This window comes from Corylus avellana, chromosome ca6 (genome assembly GCF_901000735.1).
Source record: "Corylus avellana chromosome ca6, CavTom2PMs-1.0".
Classification (NCBI taxonomy): domain Eukaryota; kingdom Viridiplantae; phylum Streptophyta; class Magnoliopsida; order Fagales; family Betulaceae; genus Corylus; species Corylus avellana.
The window spans coordinates 12770317-12787511 of record NC_081546.1 but is presented as its reverse complement, the minus strand read 5'-3'; the positions used below and the strand labels follow the sequence as shown (position 1 = coordinate 12787511).

The 17195-nt window shown below is 38.1% G+C and overlaps 1 protein-coding gene across 1 annotated transcript; it reads right to left on the bottom strand.

Annotated features, from left to right (window-relative positions):
- Positions 1-1108: 1108 nt before the first annotated feature.
- LOC132185858 (uncharacterized) lies at positions 1109-7182 on the bottom strand. The gene is made up of 11 exons (XM_059599659.1): positions 6940-7182; positions 6726-6826; positions 6537-6630; positions 6366-6434; positions 6181-6259; positions 5476-6011; positions 5157-5271; positions 4568-4623; positions 2215-2324; positions 2019-2106; positions 1109-1631 (listed from the first exon to the last, which is right to left on the bottom strand). The coding sequence occupies exons 1-11, from the start codon at positions 7081-7083 to the stop codon at positions 1347-1349; spliced, it is 1677 nt and encodes a 558-aa protein (XP_059455642.1). The 5' UTR covers positions 7084-7182; the 3' UTR covers positions 1109-1346.
- Positions 7183-17195: the final 10013 nt, after the last annotated feature.

Here is a 17195-nt window from a genome sequence, read left to right as displayed (position 1 = left end):
GCCATTTTCGTGTATTCAATTTGATGTTATATTTTATTGAAGTCGAGGAGACCAACTTGTGCATGTTGTATGTACGATCACTATCTTATCCAAAATCAGTGAAAGGAGGAAAATATCTTCCTTGGAAGTTAATGAGGTGTTTGGATGTTCAAATGAGTTTGCGTGGTTGAATTGTTGTCCTTACGTTTCCATGCAACAAAGATATTTGATTTGAAGTACAAGTGGGGCAAAGCGCCGATATGGTGGGATTTCAGAGAGTCAAAATTGAAGGTTACAAGTGACTGGATGGCTTACCATAAAAATTGTGACAGCGTTTCTACACAAAGGCAACGCCACCAATTGAGAGATAGAGAAATCAACCAATTATCAATAATATTGCCTTCAAATGAAGCACACATGGCAGCAACTATTACGATTTACGAAACAATCATAATCTATCAAATCATCTTCAAACTAGCGGTGTCAAAAATTACCGGAAAACCGGAACTGGAACCGGGAAACCGGAACTGGATTTCTATTTTATTTGATAATATTTATATATTATTATATATATATATATATATATATATATATATATTAATATTTTTTACACTTAGGTTTAGGTTTGGGGTATTTTAAAAAATTAAATTTTTTTTTCTAAGGCCCAAATTGGCAAAAACATTGATTTTTTTAAGATTTTTGGACTTTTTTAGATTTATTTTTTAATTATTTGGAACAATCACAACAAAACCCCTTTAATTTAGACAAAGAGACTAAGAGATTTTTTTAAAAATTGGCCAACTTATGACAAAAAAAAAAAAAAGGGGCTTATTTTAAGCCAAATACCTAAAATAAGCCCAAAAACCAATTTTTTAAAAAAATTAGTTACCGGACCGGATAAAACCGGAACCGGCCGGTAACCGGGACCCTAGTTAACCGGGGTCCTAGTTTCGGTTCCGGTTTCTCAAAACCGAGAACCGGGGTACCCCGGTTCCGGTTCCCAGTTTTGGCCAAAAACCGAAAAACCGAATCGGGTTGACACCCCTACTTCAAACCATCAAAATTAAAAAGAGAATTGTTGCTCCTACCCAACTACCAACAAAGTCAACAAAACATAGCGCATATGAAAGAAAAGAATTTTGCATCCTGATTCATTAATCTAATAATTTCAAAGGATAAGTAGATTTTTCAAATCAAGCTACTGCTGATCAAACTCCATACATCCTACTACCACCACATTATGGGCAACATCTACTAAGATCAATAGCATCCCTCCCCCATTGACGAGGTTTCTTCCCCCCAATCCTCCCCACCAAAAAAAGAGTCAAGGCTTTGCAACCAATTAGTAAATGTGATTATCTAAAAAATTAGAAAGTGACAGGGTGCTCTCCAGACAAAGAATTCACTTCTCTGGTTCCAAGTGGTGCAGGTGAACTAGGAAGCTGTTGTTGGGTTGCAGAAGATGCAGCCACATTCACTTTAACAGTTGATGGCACTGATGGTTCTGATGGATCAGAGGTGGATGCCCTTCGCCATTGTAGTTTGTTGGGTGTAAAATTTCTATTGTTGTGAGTCAAAGGTGCTTCGCATGGACTCCCAGCAAGCTGGCTTGGTCCTAATGTTGCACCAGCTAGTGCTGCCTTCCTTACCACCTACACACCAAGTAAAAAGGATAATTGAAAAAGAAAATATGCATCTTAATTTCTCATAAATCCATTTAGATCGTTGGGTCCACAAGGGATTTAAGCTAGCTGCAGTGTGTCCCTTTATTTGAAAATCTTAATATGCAGGTCGAGGAACGGGAGAAAGTTGAGAGGACATTGGAGTAACTTCCATCATTTGATTTGTTACAACTATCTAGTTTTCTATATCTCAACCTCAATTAAGTCATCAGAAAAAATTATATAACAAAAGAGCCAATCTATATAAGACTGCTCCAGTTCCGCATTTTTCTCAGTTCATAATTCTGATCTAGTCATATCTCAGCATATCAATGATCAACCAAATAGAGATTATAGGAGGTATCAGGACTTGTTTACCTTTATGGGCCTTGAAAAAAATTGAGCTCCACTCAATTCCAATGCTTTGTTAACAGATTCCTTACTGGCAAATATAACATAAGCAGACCTAAAAGAGAATTAAATTCATTAACCAGTCAGTAAAAGATACAATATATAAACAGAACATGTACCTACTTAGTGACCATCAAAGTAGAGATGAAGGAATTTCATTTACCCTCTTTGCTGTGCAGTTGAGTTGTCAGTCAAAGTCACCACATTGACCACTGCCCCACATTTGGCAAAGTACAATGATAACGCTTTTTTATTGGCTCCTGCAAAATGTACCTGATATTCCAAAACAAGCCATGTTTAATAAGTCGATTTTTTACTAGACAATGACAACGGCAAAAAAGAAACAAAAGGATCAGATTGCAATAACAATAGCCCTTGGTAAATTTACCAAAGATGATGGTTTATTTGATATTGTGGATGACTACTTCAGAGGGACCGTTTCATTTTTGTAGGTTGGTCCAGTCTATTGCTCTTTCTCCGTTCCTTTTCGCCTTAGGGAGTTGGATTACAGGTACAACCTTTGTACAAAGGCTCAAGCACAAAGCCATGCACAAGGAAGGGGATTTGTGCAAATCATAAATATGGAATTGGGAAGTCCCCATTTCTAATAACAGCTCATATTGAAATTTTAAGGAAACAATTCCTTGTCACTTAGTTTGAAATACACTCAACAAATAAAACTTAAAAATTTAAGGCCTAATCTGGATCCTCCATAGGCTAATCTCTTGGAGCTTATGTCCTAAAAGAAATAGGATTACTAGAATGCTGTCTACATTGATGTAATGCTGCTTTCACCCCTAACACCAGTTGTGATAACAAGAAACCTTAGGCATGATGCTTAGAAAATATACCCATGATGCCAAAAAATATTCTTCTAAAATTCTGTCTCTACATTGATGTAATGCTTTCATTCCGAACATGAGGTGCGATAATGACAAAACCCTAGATGTAATACTTAAGGAAGTCTAGGTTTGATACCATTCATATATCACAATTATTTCAAATATCTAATTCAAGTTTTTTCCTGAGTAGTGAAAACACCTCACAAGTTGAAGTTTTATGCTCGAGGAAAGAAATAATACCTATTTGCCCACCTATTGTACTATACTCCAATAGTCATAAACCTAAATTCCTGTCTATCATCTTCACGTGGAATCTCTGAAGACTGTCTTCAGTGGAATGGGCATAATAGCGTCATTTATCTCTCATGACTTTCACAGCCGAGCTATTCTCTGTCTTCCCCCCTCCATGAATTAAGAATTTTATGAAACAACAAGATCCACTCGACATGAATTATGAGTTGATGAAGCTTGTTAGGTGCTGGTGTAAGTAGTAACTTCTACAATTGCTAAAGCTTTCTCTTTAAGGCTTTCTACCCCACCTATTGTTAATCAAGCGATATCAAAGAGAATATTTCCTTCCGTCCTGCACCCCATTAACTGGCAGCCTTTGCCACCTGCCCCACCTTAAAAGTACGGGGCTTTGAGAACAGCTACAAATTTCTTTAGAATTTTATAACCATTCTCCCACAACCCAAATCCTTTCCCTACAATTAATTTCAATCCCTAGCCACCCTAAGATCCCTTAAATAACCTGCTGCAAGAAAATCCTGCAACCCTTCTTGCTTCCAGCAACTTACAACCCATGAAACCCTCTATTTCCCTTTCCCAACCTTCAGAAAGTTTTGACCCCAATGTTTTCCTAATCTCTTTTACAAATTAAATAAAGAAACCTCTCATTTTGCAGCTGCCAGATATTTTCCTTGCTGCCCTATGTCGCTCTGGCGCCATCTCCAGACAACAAGCATCTATCCAATGCCGATCTGGTACTGGACCAAAACAAAAACATTAATAAATTATGTTGTGCCAAGCTGGCTACACTGTTGCATTGTTTATCAGCATCACTGAAAAGCCTTTGAACTTGGCCTTTTGATTTCCTGTTACTCCCGTCAATGCTTAAATGTTAATTACTTTCTTGACATCTCATATGGCAATGGTTGAAAGTTTCAATATTTTCGGATCTTTCCCTACAATCATAATATGCCTTTCCAATTAATATCATTAATTTTGGTTCAGATTATGATACAAAAGAGTTAAGCAGATGTCCACAAAAACCATAGTAGAGGCCTTATTTCTTTCTTCTACCTGATTATTTGCACCAAATAGGCCTAAATGTGTGGGAATGTAATCAATATGATCTTGCTCTGGATAGTAAAGGATAAGATAGCTAGTTTTCAATTGATTTTTAGTAGCCATTTAAGAAAAAGTGTTATGCAACAAATCCTCAAACAACATTTCGACCACTCCATTTGTCAAATAGTTTCATGATGTTTTTTCTAGACTGAACTTAGGAACGAAAGGCGAGGGATAGGCCTAAATAACAGTTACCAAAGAACATGCATCAATAAGTCTGACTCAAATGGACAGCTAAACCAGACTCGATGTATAACTATCTAGGAAGCAATTAAGAGGATTTAATACTGAAAAAGGGCATATAAAAAGTTTCTCTGCGTTTACATTTGTCACAAGCACAGTTCTTGATTCACTATCTTCTTCTGGAAGCTTCAATGGACCTGCAAACAGACAAGTGAAAAAAAAAAAATCCCGCATGATCTTGACCATTTGGTACAATACAATAAACTCACTGATTTTCAACCGTCAACTAGTTAAGCTCACTACATAAACAGCTGTATTTTGGTACTACACCCAAAACATACAATTCCATTCTCACATCCTACAAACAGGTACCCAAAGCCCAAGGGAGACCAACATGTGAACACACTATCAATTTATAGAAATGCTTCATTGTCAGCACAGAACTTACAAGTAAAACAAAGTATTATGTCCAGGCCCAGGAGTTAAAGAACAAGAGAAATTAGAAAATACACCCCCAACAAAATTTCCCTGCAGAGGTCACAAGTGTGTGAACCTCTAACTGTAACTTCATTCTCCCCCTTCCCACAACCAGCCCCCCCCCCCTCTTTCTTTTACTACAGCAAAATTACAGGCAAATCAGCCCCAAATTCTGAAGAAAACTGAAAAACTATAAAACCACAAATAAATCCAATGCTTTAGAAACTTGCTGCATTTACTGGAATGGACTTACTAGAATTCAACAATAAGTTGGGCTTTCCATCTTTTTCAATCTTCACCTGTCTTGATCGCAGCGTAGACATTTCCATCTCAATTTGATGCAGTCTTTGTTTCACATCTAAAACTTCCTGTATGCATGAAAACATTGAATAAGGTAAAACCTTCTCCCAATATGCAAATAAAATACATATACGTCGGGAAAACAACAAATAAATTCCTTTTACAAGTTAACCTTATATCATGGTACTTCCCACAATTTGTGCTTGCTACAATTAGCAACCATGCTTTTATTCATTGTTAAATGACCATGGTTTGCCAGGCAGAAAACATACCGAAGCCAGATTTGGAGTAGTAGTTTTGGAATCCTTGGTCAAGTTGGATTTCTTGAAATTCTGAGAATTTTCTTTGCATGGAAGGCCCACATTTCTCTCAACCACCAAAGGAACTGGACCAGAACCAAGGCCAGCACCAACTTCACCAAAGTGTCTCTTTCGACCGATGTTACTCACAGCATGGGGTTCACAAATTGTACCCAAGACATGATCGAACTTTCTACTCTCAGCAAGGTTGTTGTTACCAATCCCAAGAACTTCCCCTGTCACAGTCCTACTACGTTCACCATTTGGCACAGGAAGCACTGATGGTCGCTGAGTAATTACTTGCTCATCTTGCTTCATAAGACCAACACCACTCACATCAACAGTCTTGCTCCCTTCAGGTGTGCCATCACATGGCTTGCCCAGTCTATCCCAAACACTACCACGCGGCCTTCCACTGTGTTGGGAGTGGGAGACCACACCTGTGGGTCGTGCCCAAAGGCCAGTTCCAGTCATATTAGAGACAGAAATATGTCTGTGATGAGCATATTCTGAAAGGAAGAGATGAACATAGTTGCTCAATGTGATCAGCATATGAGGAACCACAAACTGTGACTAGTCTTTACATTGTTACCAAGTTAGAATGAATCGTATTCAACATCAATGCTGATAGTTCTAGCAATGAGGACTGCATATGTCTGGCAAGGTAAGAAACCTCACCTGATGGGGAGGATTCTAAATGGCTAGAGGGAATTTTTTCTCGTTCGTTAGGTAACCAACTGGAGCCATGATTGACAACCTGCTCTACAATGAAATGAGCATCGATTCATGCACAGGTTAGACGAAAAGATAGTATGTGTTACACTAGGAATGACCCATAACTTCAAATTTAGTTTGTTGCCAACCTTCTTGTTAGATTTATTGCTACACTGAATGCTTTCATGTCCAGCATTGGAGCCACCTTCGTTTTTGGTCTGCCAATGGGGCAAATCCACGTTAGGAAAATAGTTACAGAACAAACAAAGCAATCATCTATCACATAATATGCAGAAAAAAGAAAGAAAGAAAAAAATTACCGTGGACGGATGAGCAGCGACATCTAGCGGATCTGATAAAGCAACAAAGTCTGCATTGGATTGACGAGCATGATTCAAGAGAAAATCCCATAACCTACAAAGAATACAGCGCAGTTGAATTTGCGTATTCAAGTCGTTCTACCATTATCAATTTACGAATGCAAGAAACAACTGAAGAAATGAAAATACCAAGATACGAAATCGGCAGCCCTCTCGCCAAGAAATGCGTCCAAATCATCCCTTGCCTGATATTGACTCTTCCCGTTGCAAACAAGAACCGTTATGTATTCCTGCTTGTTGAACAGAACAAACAGATACTACATAAGCATTGGCATTCGCACACGCATTTAAGGTTTCATTCAAAAAGAACGAAAAAGGAAGAGAAAGGAATGAAATAATTTACGGCGAGAACGTCGTCGGAGTAATCAGAGAGGAAGTCCGGGAGCTTGGAGGAAATCGAAGCTTTGAGAATGGAAGTGGCTTCCGATTTCCGGCTTAACTTGAACGACATAGCCTTCGCCGACCACCATGAAATGCCATCCATCATCTCCGATTCTAAGTATTACTCAAACACTCACCGCCGATTGCTTCCCTGTTTCGTCCATTACTGACGCTATGGCCTGAGAAACCCAACCAAACCCCAACATCTTACTCTATGGGCTGGTTTTCGGGTTAAGAAATTGGATATCGGAGTTACCCGACGTTCTCGTGTCGTGGCGGTTCAAAACGAACCGACTTTGATAACGACACGTGGCATGACGAAACACACCTCTTTTTTTGTTTTTGTTTTGGAAGATAATAATTAATTCAATTAAAATAACAAATCAATACAAATACACTTAAAAGCATACCCCATAGAAGAAAGAACAAACCTGCGTAGCAGTGGCGGCAGCTCTAAAAATTCCTATAAGGTGGGGCGGAACTAAAATAATACATATAAAAGAATAAAAATTCAAAAAAAAAAATAATAAATTGTTAACATGTTATAATAAATTAAAATAACAAATCAATTAAAAAAAATGGTCAAGAAAAAGAAGAGTAGGGCGAAAGAAGGAGAAGTAGGGGTTAGGGTCCAAAAAACTAAAAAAATTACCCTTAAAAATAAATTTCAAAAATTTTTGGAGGGGCGGGCCGGCAAAATGAGTTGGCGTGTCGAGTTTGTGTTAACCTGGTTGACCCGCGAACCCGTTTATGCCAACCTGAACCCGACACATTTAACTAAACGTGTCGAACACCTAAACCCAAACATGACACATTTTCTTAACAAGTAACACAACACGTGTAACCCATTTAGATAAATGTACAGTTTCAGGTTGACACGACCCAACCCGTAAACATGTTTAAGTTAGATGTCAATAGGATTTGATCCAACCCGACCCGACCTGTTTCTTTGAGAAACCAAAAAAAATAATATTAATAATTTGTCATTCATTTGTTTTGTATTGCATGCTATGCTGTAGATAGTAAATGTCCATTGGAATTAATGGTAGCGCCACGAACCAAGTGAAGGCGGAGGAGGGATTTGGTGCCACAAGGAGTAGGCTAATGGCCATAGGGATTTTGTGCCACAAGTCGCGAACCAAGAGAGAAGGCGAGATTGAGAGAGAGAGAGAGAGAGAGAGGGAGAGACCGATAGAGAGAGAAGCAGAGACTGACAGAGAGACCGAGAGAGAGGCAGAGACCGTTAGAGAGAGAGGGAGAGAGAAAGAGAGCGAGAGATCGGAGATTGAGAAAGAGAGTAGTCTGAGACTCTAAGGCTAAGCGGCGCAAGTAGGTAGGATTAGTTTAGAAGTTTAGTTAGCCTTAGGTTTACAAATTTGAGATTAAAAAAATTATATATATGGGGCAACCCGAGAACCTGTGGGTTGACACGACTCGACATGTTTATTAAATGTGTCATAAATGGGTGATCCATTTATGACCCGAACTCGTCTAACCTAAACCCTAACCCTAAAATTACGTGTTGTGTGGGTTCGCGGTTCCCAAGTTAAATTGCCAACCCCAGGAAATCCACTCCAAAGCATCGAGCCAATATCGAGAGAAGTAAAACAAAATAACATTTCCATTAATTCATCAAGTTTCCCATAAAATCCATTCCATAGAACATCCCACAATTTAGGGTGTAGCTCCTTAAATATAATTTTGGCTAAGTCCTCCACAGTCACATATGCTCTCGCATGGCTCACCATCTAATTACTTGTTGGGAATATAATTGCAAAAATAATATTGCGCAACAAAAAAAAAATTCTCAAACTAAGATCGAACTTTAAGAAAAACATATAAAAAACTATGCTATATTAAAATTAAATTGCAAAACAAGAATTACTTAATTTAATATCACAACCACTCATTGGCTTTTAGGCAAAAAATTTCTTTCTTGCTCCTCGAAAGAACACTTGCAATTTTAGGGATTATGAAACCTTTAAATCTTCTGACAATAACCAAGAGTGTGGACCCTTACCTTGCTCTTCAAAACTAACATATTCTTGAGAAATAACTCAAGAACATTAGTTCTTAGTAAATATTAAAGAACTATAGTGGTTGTGTATTTTGTAAGAGCTTAAGGTTTCTCTATTTATAGGCTTGGAATACTAGGAGAGGTGAGAGAACTAGTCAATGTGGGACTACTACTAGGGGTGGACAGCTAGGCTAGAAAAACCTGTGCCTCCACCTCCTAGAATTATTGCGTATGGCCATGGAATTGCTCCCTGGCCCATGCGTCCAACATGTTGCTCTTGGGCTTGGGATTAAACCAAGCCCTATCTCATTTTCTTACATCTTTCGCACAATTTCTCTTTAATTCATGTTTTAATAAATAAAACAAGCAGCCTAATAAATAAAAAGTCGCACCTCGTTAATTTATATCGGCTTAGTGAGGGACCCAAAGTCACTATTTAATTACAATTGATTCCATTAAACAATTGTAATTGAACTCTAGTTTATATTTTTTTTTATTAAATCAATTAATCCATTAGACTTAATTAAGATTGACATGTGATGCCTACTGTTGTGTAAATTTTAAAACTTGCAAGTGCATAAATCATTTGCAATAAAATAATTGCAAGTGCGAGGTCGATCCTATAGGGAATTTTGTTTTTAAAAACAAAACGTATCTAAATTAATTAAATCCTAACTTAGTCACAAAAATTGTAATACTCCGATAAAAACAATTACTTTTGTCAGAGATGTTTTTGCAAAGAGCAACCAAAGTTTTATATAGAACATGTCTTATAACAAAGAGTGCCTAAAGGTTTTTTGGTTTTATAACAAGTGGCATGTTGTGACTAAATACTCACCTAAATTAATAGGTGAATATTCGTTACGTTTTACTCGCAAGTGCACAAGATCAAAACGATAGTATAGTAGGCAAATACGAGATCATTTCTACGAGGATTAGTAAATTATGCTTAGAAGTAATTTCCTATTTAATTAACGGAAATAACTCAATTGTCACAGATTGAATCAAACTAAAGAAATGAAATAATAGAAATACTAAAACTAAAAGGGATTAGAGTTTGAAATCCACTACTTACCATACTCAAATAAGATTAAAAATATGCCAATATTCCAATTATCTCTAGATATCCAATGTTTGTCAAACTAAGGGCATGGTATCTACACCTTAAGTTATTGATCTCCCTAAGCAATGAATTAGACATGGTATTTATCTAATTCTTTTTTTCTTAAAGGATTTAGCACGGTATGTACTACGTTGTTCTTCAAGAAAGCATAGATCTGTGGAAATCGACAACCACACAAGGCCTAGGGCATGGTATCTATTCCCGATTTTCCATGTTGATTAATCCAAGAACCTATGATGGGGTTCTTTTGTCACTTTGTGAAGCCTAGGACTCAGTCATCCAAATTAACTCAAATAACATAAATTCAAACACATGCATATGATCAAACACATTCATATGAAGAATTCAAGTAAACAGGAAGTAATCAAATTAAACACCCAAAAGATAATTATAGTAAATGCGTCAATATTGCAATATTAAAGAGATATGATTAGGAATTCAAACTAACCCTAATAAAAATAAAAACTACAACAAAAGAACATGTGGAAGAGAAGAAAACCCCAAAATCCTTTTGATCTAGCCTTTAGTTTTTTTTTCAGAGCTTGTGTCTTTTTCTCCGCACATTTCCTAGAAGCTAAGAGATCTATTTATAGGCTTAGGAAAGACCTAGAAACCCTAGAAACCCTAATACGATTGTAGGCCAGTCTACTAATCCAACTAGGAGACTGGAAACCTAAACTGAGGTGGAAAAAGACACTTTCCGCATCTGGGCCGCGCGAGTGCAATTGATCGTATGTTGGTGCGCTCAATCACACCGCCGCGATCGATCCATGTGTTGGGCTCTCGAACGATGTTGCGCTCGCGCCTGCTTGATATGTGATCTATTAAGTGGCAAAATATTCATATTTTAGCCATTAACTTACATTTGTTAATCCTTTAGTTTTGATTAATTTATGTCATTTTAGTTCTTTTATGTGCTTTCTTTGTTTTTGTAGGTTGTTGGAAGAAAAGGAAGCAATTTTGGAAGTTTTGGGCATAAAGAGTTAGTTTGAAGAAAATTGGAGGCTCTGGTAGTGCGATCGATAGCAGGGGAGCTACGATCGAGCGCACTATAGGCGAAGGTCAAGACGAGTGCAAGGCATGCGCTCATGCGCACAAGCAGCGGCCCCTGCGATCAAGCGCCCAACATAGAGGATCGATCGCAGTCCTGCCATCGATTGCACTCGGGCTGCGATCGAGCGCATCCATGCATGAGGAGCAAGCCAACCGCCAGCCTTGTTATGGAAATTAATTGTTTTAGGGTTTTGAGGCTTATGCGAACTAGGACTTAAACCCTACATTTTTAGGGTTTCTAGAGTATCCCTAAGGCTTATAAATAGACCCTTAAACCTCTATAATAGACAAACAATTTACAAGGAGAAGAATTAGAGCTCTTCAAGTTAAGTTTCGAGTTTATTTTTTTCTTTTCTATTTTATTTTATGAAGATGTTTAACATCAAACTTATGTGTAACTAATTTACTTAGTAGGGCTAGATTGAAGCCCTAATTATGTTTAGTTAATATTCAATATTGGAGCCTTTGTGATGATCATGTTGTGATATTTAACTTGATTAATTCCTATTTTCATGAATTCCTCATATGTGTTTGCCTGATCAACACATTCATGTAGTATGGACTAGTTAGTTAAAATCAATTTGGATGACCAAGTCCTAGGTTTAATAAAAGTAACAAAATAAATCCACATCGGATTCTTGGGTTAATCAACATGGGGAACCAGGAGTAGACACTCATGCCCTAGGCCTCATGAATTTGTCGATTTCCACAAATTCATGCTTTCTTAAAGAACAACTTAGTAGACACCCATGCTAAATCCTTTAAGAAAGAAAAGAATTAGAGTAGACACCCATACCCTTAGGTTGACAAACATTAAGTATGCATAACATGATCAAAGCATTAATATATTGTGATATTATCTAAATATAATTAGTGGTGGATATCAAAGCCCTACCTTTTTTTATTATAAACTCAAAATCAATCTTTGTTTTGTTTTACTTACGGAATTTATTTTAAACAAAATTTAGCAATCCTCGTGAGAATGATCCTGTACTTGCATCATCTACTACTATGTTGACCTTATGCACTTGTGGGTAAAACGTACAATTATTTACCTATTAATTTAGGTAGATTTGCACAACAAGTTTTTGGCTATGTTGTCGGGGATTGCGGCAAATTTTGTTTAGAATTATTTTTCTTTAGTTTTGTTATTTTAATTTTTAATTTTTAATTTTGTTATTATTAAAAATCAAAAATATTTTCCATTTTTCTTATTTTTCTGTTCTCTGTTTTGTTTTAGTTTGTGGCACCAGCATTTTGTTACTGTGAACGAGCGCACTAACCTGCGATCGAGCGCAGTTCTAGGGAGCTTTCGGACAAGCAGCACTGAAGCTACTTTGACTGCAGACGCAATTCAACTTATGCAAGGTCGTCGTTCTCAAGATTCAACCATCCTTCCACTCGATCCCGAAATTGAGCAGACAATTCAACAAAGGCCTAGAGACAAAGAAGAAGAGGAAGAAGTTGAGGAAACAATGGAAGATTTGTGAGAGAACCCACCAATAGACCACTAGAGGCGAATCCACCATTGGTGCGAAGACCAATGAAACAGGCTTTCATCCCGACAAACCTCAACCAGCCATCATGCATAGCTTATCAACCAGAGCTGGAAGACAATTATTATATATCCCCACAAATACTCAATGAACTGACTCACTTTAGGGGCACAGCTACTGAGGATCCTAACTTGCATCTTAAGGAGTTCTATGCAAGCTTCAACACATACAAGGCCTAATTTCGGAGAGACTCAGGTTAGTCCTCTTTCCTTTTTCTTTGAAAGATAATGCTAAACTGTGGTATAATTCTTTGCCTGTACATTCCATCCATACTTGGGAAGAATTGGCCACTAAGTTCCTAAAGAAGTTTTTTCCAACTCAAAAGACAAGGCAGCTTAAAATGGGAACTTCAAATGTTCCAATAGAGAGATGGAGATCTATTCTTCGAGGCATGGGACCACTTCAATGCATTGCTTCTAAAGTGCCCACATCACAACATCCCTCAAGATGATTATGTACAAATTTTTTATGAAGGGTTAAATGATACGAACAAAGGGATGATTGATTCAGCTTATGGAGGTGCACTTATGGAAAAGAGCAATGGGGAAGCCATGGAGCTCTTCAAAACACTAAGTGAGCACTCCCAACAATTCTGCTCCAGAGGAAAGCAAGGAGTAAAAAGTAAAGGCATGTATGAAGTGAAACTAAATGGTGGATCGCCAAATCAGATGGCTGCTATGGAAAGGAAGCTGGATATGATTGTCAAAGCCATGACTGCTCAGAACATCTCACCTATTCAACAAGACACACAAATCCAGGTATGTGCCATATGTTCGCAATTTGATCACACCACTGAGACTTGTCCTTTGTCTCCATTAGCAGATCAAGAAGAGGCGAATTATGTGGGACAAAACAATTACCCTCCCAAGAACAATCCATACTCCAACACCTACAATATAGGGTGGCGCAACCACCCCAATTTCTCATGGAGTAACAATCGGAATGCTCTAAACCCTCAAGGGAAGCAGAGGGGTCCCCAACAAGCAGTCAAACCAGTTCAGGAGCCGAAGAAGAATGACCTGGAGAGTATAGTACAACAATTTGTGATTGCGCAACAACAAACCAATGCCAAGCATGATTAGTCCATTCAAAGGACCGAACAAGCTATTCAAAGACTAGAAGTACAAATGGGGCAAATGGCCAAGGAGCTGAGTGAAAGAAAGCACGGTGAATTTTCATCCCAAACAATACCCAATCTAAGGGGTCACCAGCAACTGAAAGCAATCACAATTCTCAAAAATGGCAAGGTCATAGGAACTGAAGAGACAGCTCAAGCAACTCCAGATGAAGCCTCAACATCCAAGGTAAGTAAAATGGAGAAGGTTAATGCACCACCCTTCCCTCAAAGGTTAGTAAAGCCAAAGAAAGAAAAAAAACTTCTTGATATTTTTGAGACCTTGAGGAAAGTAGAGATTAACATTCCTTTATTAGATGCAATTAAACAAATTCCCTCATATGCTAAATTTTTAAAGGATCGTTGCACTAATAAAATGAATTTTCAGGAGCATGAGATAGTGGCCTTAACAGAGGAGGTAAATGCACTGTTGTTAAGAAAACTACCACCAAAGCTAAAAGATCCAGGTAGTTTTACCATTCCTTGCAAGATAGGAGACCATTTTTTTGAGCATGCATTGCTGGATCTAGGAGTAGGGGTCAATTTGCTGCCACACACTATATCTGAGACACTAGGTTTGGGAGAGCTTCAACCAACCTCTATCACCTTGCAATTGGCAGACAGAAGCATCAAAAGACCAAGAGGTATACTTGAGGACGTCTTGGTAAAGGTAGGAGAATTTATTTTACCTGCTGATTTTATTGTATTGAATATGGAAGAATCTCTAATGCCATTGCCATTACCTATCATTTTAGGAAGACCCTTTATGAGAACTACTAATACAAAAATTTGTGTGAAAAAGGGTACTGCAAGTATGAAGGTAAATGGTGAGAAGGTAGAATTTAGAACATTTGATGCATTAAAATTGCCTCAAGATGATCTAGAATGCTTTAATGTTTGTATGATTCACGGTGTTGAGAAAGTATTTCAGGTCCATCACATAGAACCGTTGGAGGCCACCGTCACCCATAGTTTCACAAGGCAGGACATTGAGCCAGAATCTGAAGATGTTACTGACGACATCATTGAAACCGTGCACCTTCTTGAGGTCTCTCCAAAGCATTCAAGTAAGTACCCTCCTCCCTTTAAGATCCTTGAGCCTACTAATATTGCTCATGTCCCTTCTGTTGTCCAGGCTCCAAGATTGAAATTGAAGCAATTGCCAGAACACCTGACATATGCTTACTTATGAGAAAATAAGACACTACTGGTCATAATTACTGCAAATCTAAGTTGTGGGTTAGAAGAAAAGCTGTTGAGAGTTCTTAAAGAGCATAAAACTGCTTTGGGATGGACCATTGCTGACATTAAAGGGATAAGTCTAGCCAAGTGCATGCATCAAATCTTCCTTGAAGGCAAAGCAAAGCCAACCAGGGATTCATAGAGAAGACTCAACCCACACATGAAGGAGGTAGTCAAGGCAAAGGTATTAAAGCTGTTGGATGTGGGCATTATCTAGCCCATCTCATACAGTAAATGGGTCAATCCAGTCCAAGTAGTTCCAAAAAAGAGTAGGATCACAGTGGTGAAGAATGAAGATGATGAGCTGATACCTATAAGAATAACCACTAGTTGGAGGGTATGCATTGATTACAGAAAGACCATTTTCCCCTACCCTTCATTGATCAAATGTTAGAGAGGTTAGCTAGCCATAGCTACTACTGCTTCTTGGATGGGTATAGTGGCTACAACTAGATTGCTATAGCATCAGAGGACCAAGAGAAGACCACCTTCACATGTCCCATTGGCACATTTGCCTATAGAAGGATGCCATTTGGATTATGCAATGCACCAGCCACCTTCCAAAGATGCATGATGAGCATTTTCTCAGATATGGTGGAAAAATTCATTAAGCTATTTATAGATGATTTTAGTGTTTTTGGATCTAGTTTCGATGAATGCCCCAATCATCTGAATAGTGTTCTCAAGAGATGTGAAGAATGCAACCTAGTGCTCGATTGGGAAAAATGCCACTTCATGGTTCAATAAGGCATTGTGTTGGGTCATTCTATTTCCAGCAAGGGCATTGAGGTAGATAAGGCCAAGATTGACATCATCTCTAAGCTTCTCCCACCTATGACAATGAAGGGGGTGAGAAGTTTTCTAGGACATGCTGTGTTCTATAGAAGGTTCATCAAGGATTTCTCCAAGATCTCTAGACCCCTTTGTGCATTGCTAGGTAAGGAGGCCAAGTTTGAATGGACTGAAGAATGAATGACTACGTTCAACGCACTGAAAAAGTTGCTCACATCTGCACCAATAATGATGGCACCTGATTGGAGTCTACCATTTGAGCTCATGTGTGATGCAAGTGACTTTGCCTTGGGAGCTGTCTTGGGTCGAAGAATCAATAAGGTACCTCATGTCATTTATTATGATTCTAGAACATTGAATGATGCTCAGCTAAATTATTCTACCACTGAGAAAGAATTATTAGCTGTCATATTTGTTTTGGAGAAGTTTAGATCATACCTAATTGGTTCTAAGGTTATTGTATTCACTAATCATGCTGCTTTGAGATATTTGTTTGCTAAGAAAGATGCAAAGTCTAGATTGATCAGATGGGTATTATTACTACAAGAGTTTGACCTTGAGATTAGAGACAAGAAGGGCAGTGAGAATGTGGTGGCAGATCACCTATCTAGACTGCTCCATGAGGAAGAAGGAGATGAGCTTCCATTGAATGAAACTTTTCTAGATGAGCAGTTGTTTGCAGTGAGGTCCAACTCCCATGGTATGCAGATATTGTGAGTTATATAACTGCCAAGGTTTTTCCTCCAAGTATGTCTAGTCAAGAAAGGAAGAGGTTGATGTCTATCTCTAGACAATACCATTGGGATGACCCATATCTGTTCAAATTCTACCCTGATCAAATCATTAGAAGGTGTGTCTAAGAAGAAGAACATTTGAGCATTTTGCAGCATTGTCATCAGTTTGCTTGTGGAGGACATGTTGGGGCCATGAGAACAGCGCTTAATGTATTACAATCTAGTTTCTATTGGCCTAATGTGTTTAAAGATGCCTTTTTGTTTTGCAGCTCTTGTGATAGATGCTAGCGGACAAGTAACATCTCATCTAGAAATCAGATGCCATTAAAAAATATTCTAGTGGGAGAGCTCTTCGATGTATAGGGCATTGACTTCATGGGTCCATTTCCTAACTCATATGGTTATTTATATATTCTTGTGGGTGTTGATTATGTGTCTAAATGGGTTAAGGCTGTCCCCTCAAAGACTAATGATCACAAAGTGGTTGTGAAGTTTTTGTAGGATAACATCTTTGTTAGGTTTAGAACGCCAAGGGCAATCATTAGTGATGGAGTTAGCCACTTCAACAACTATGCCTTTACTTTTTT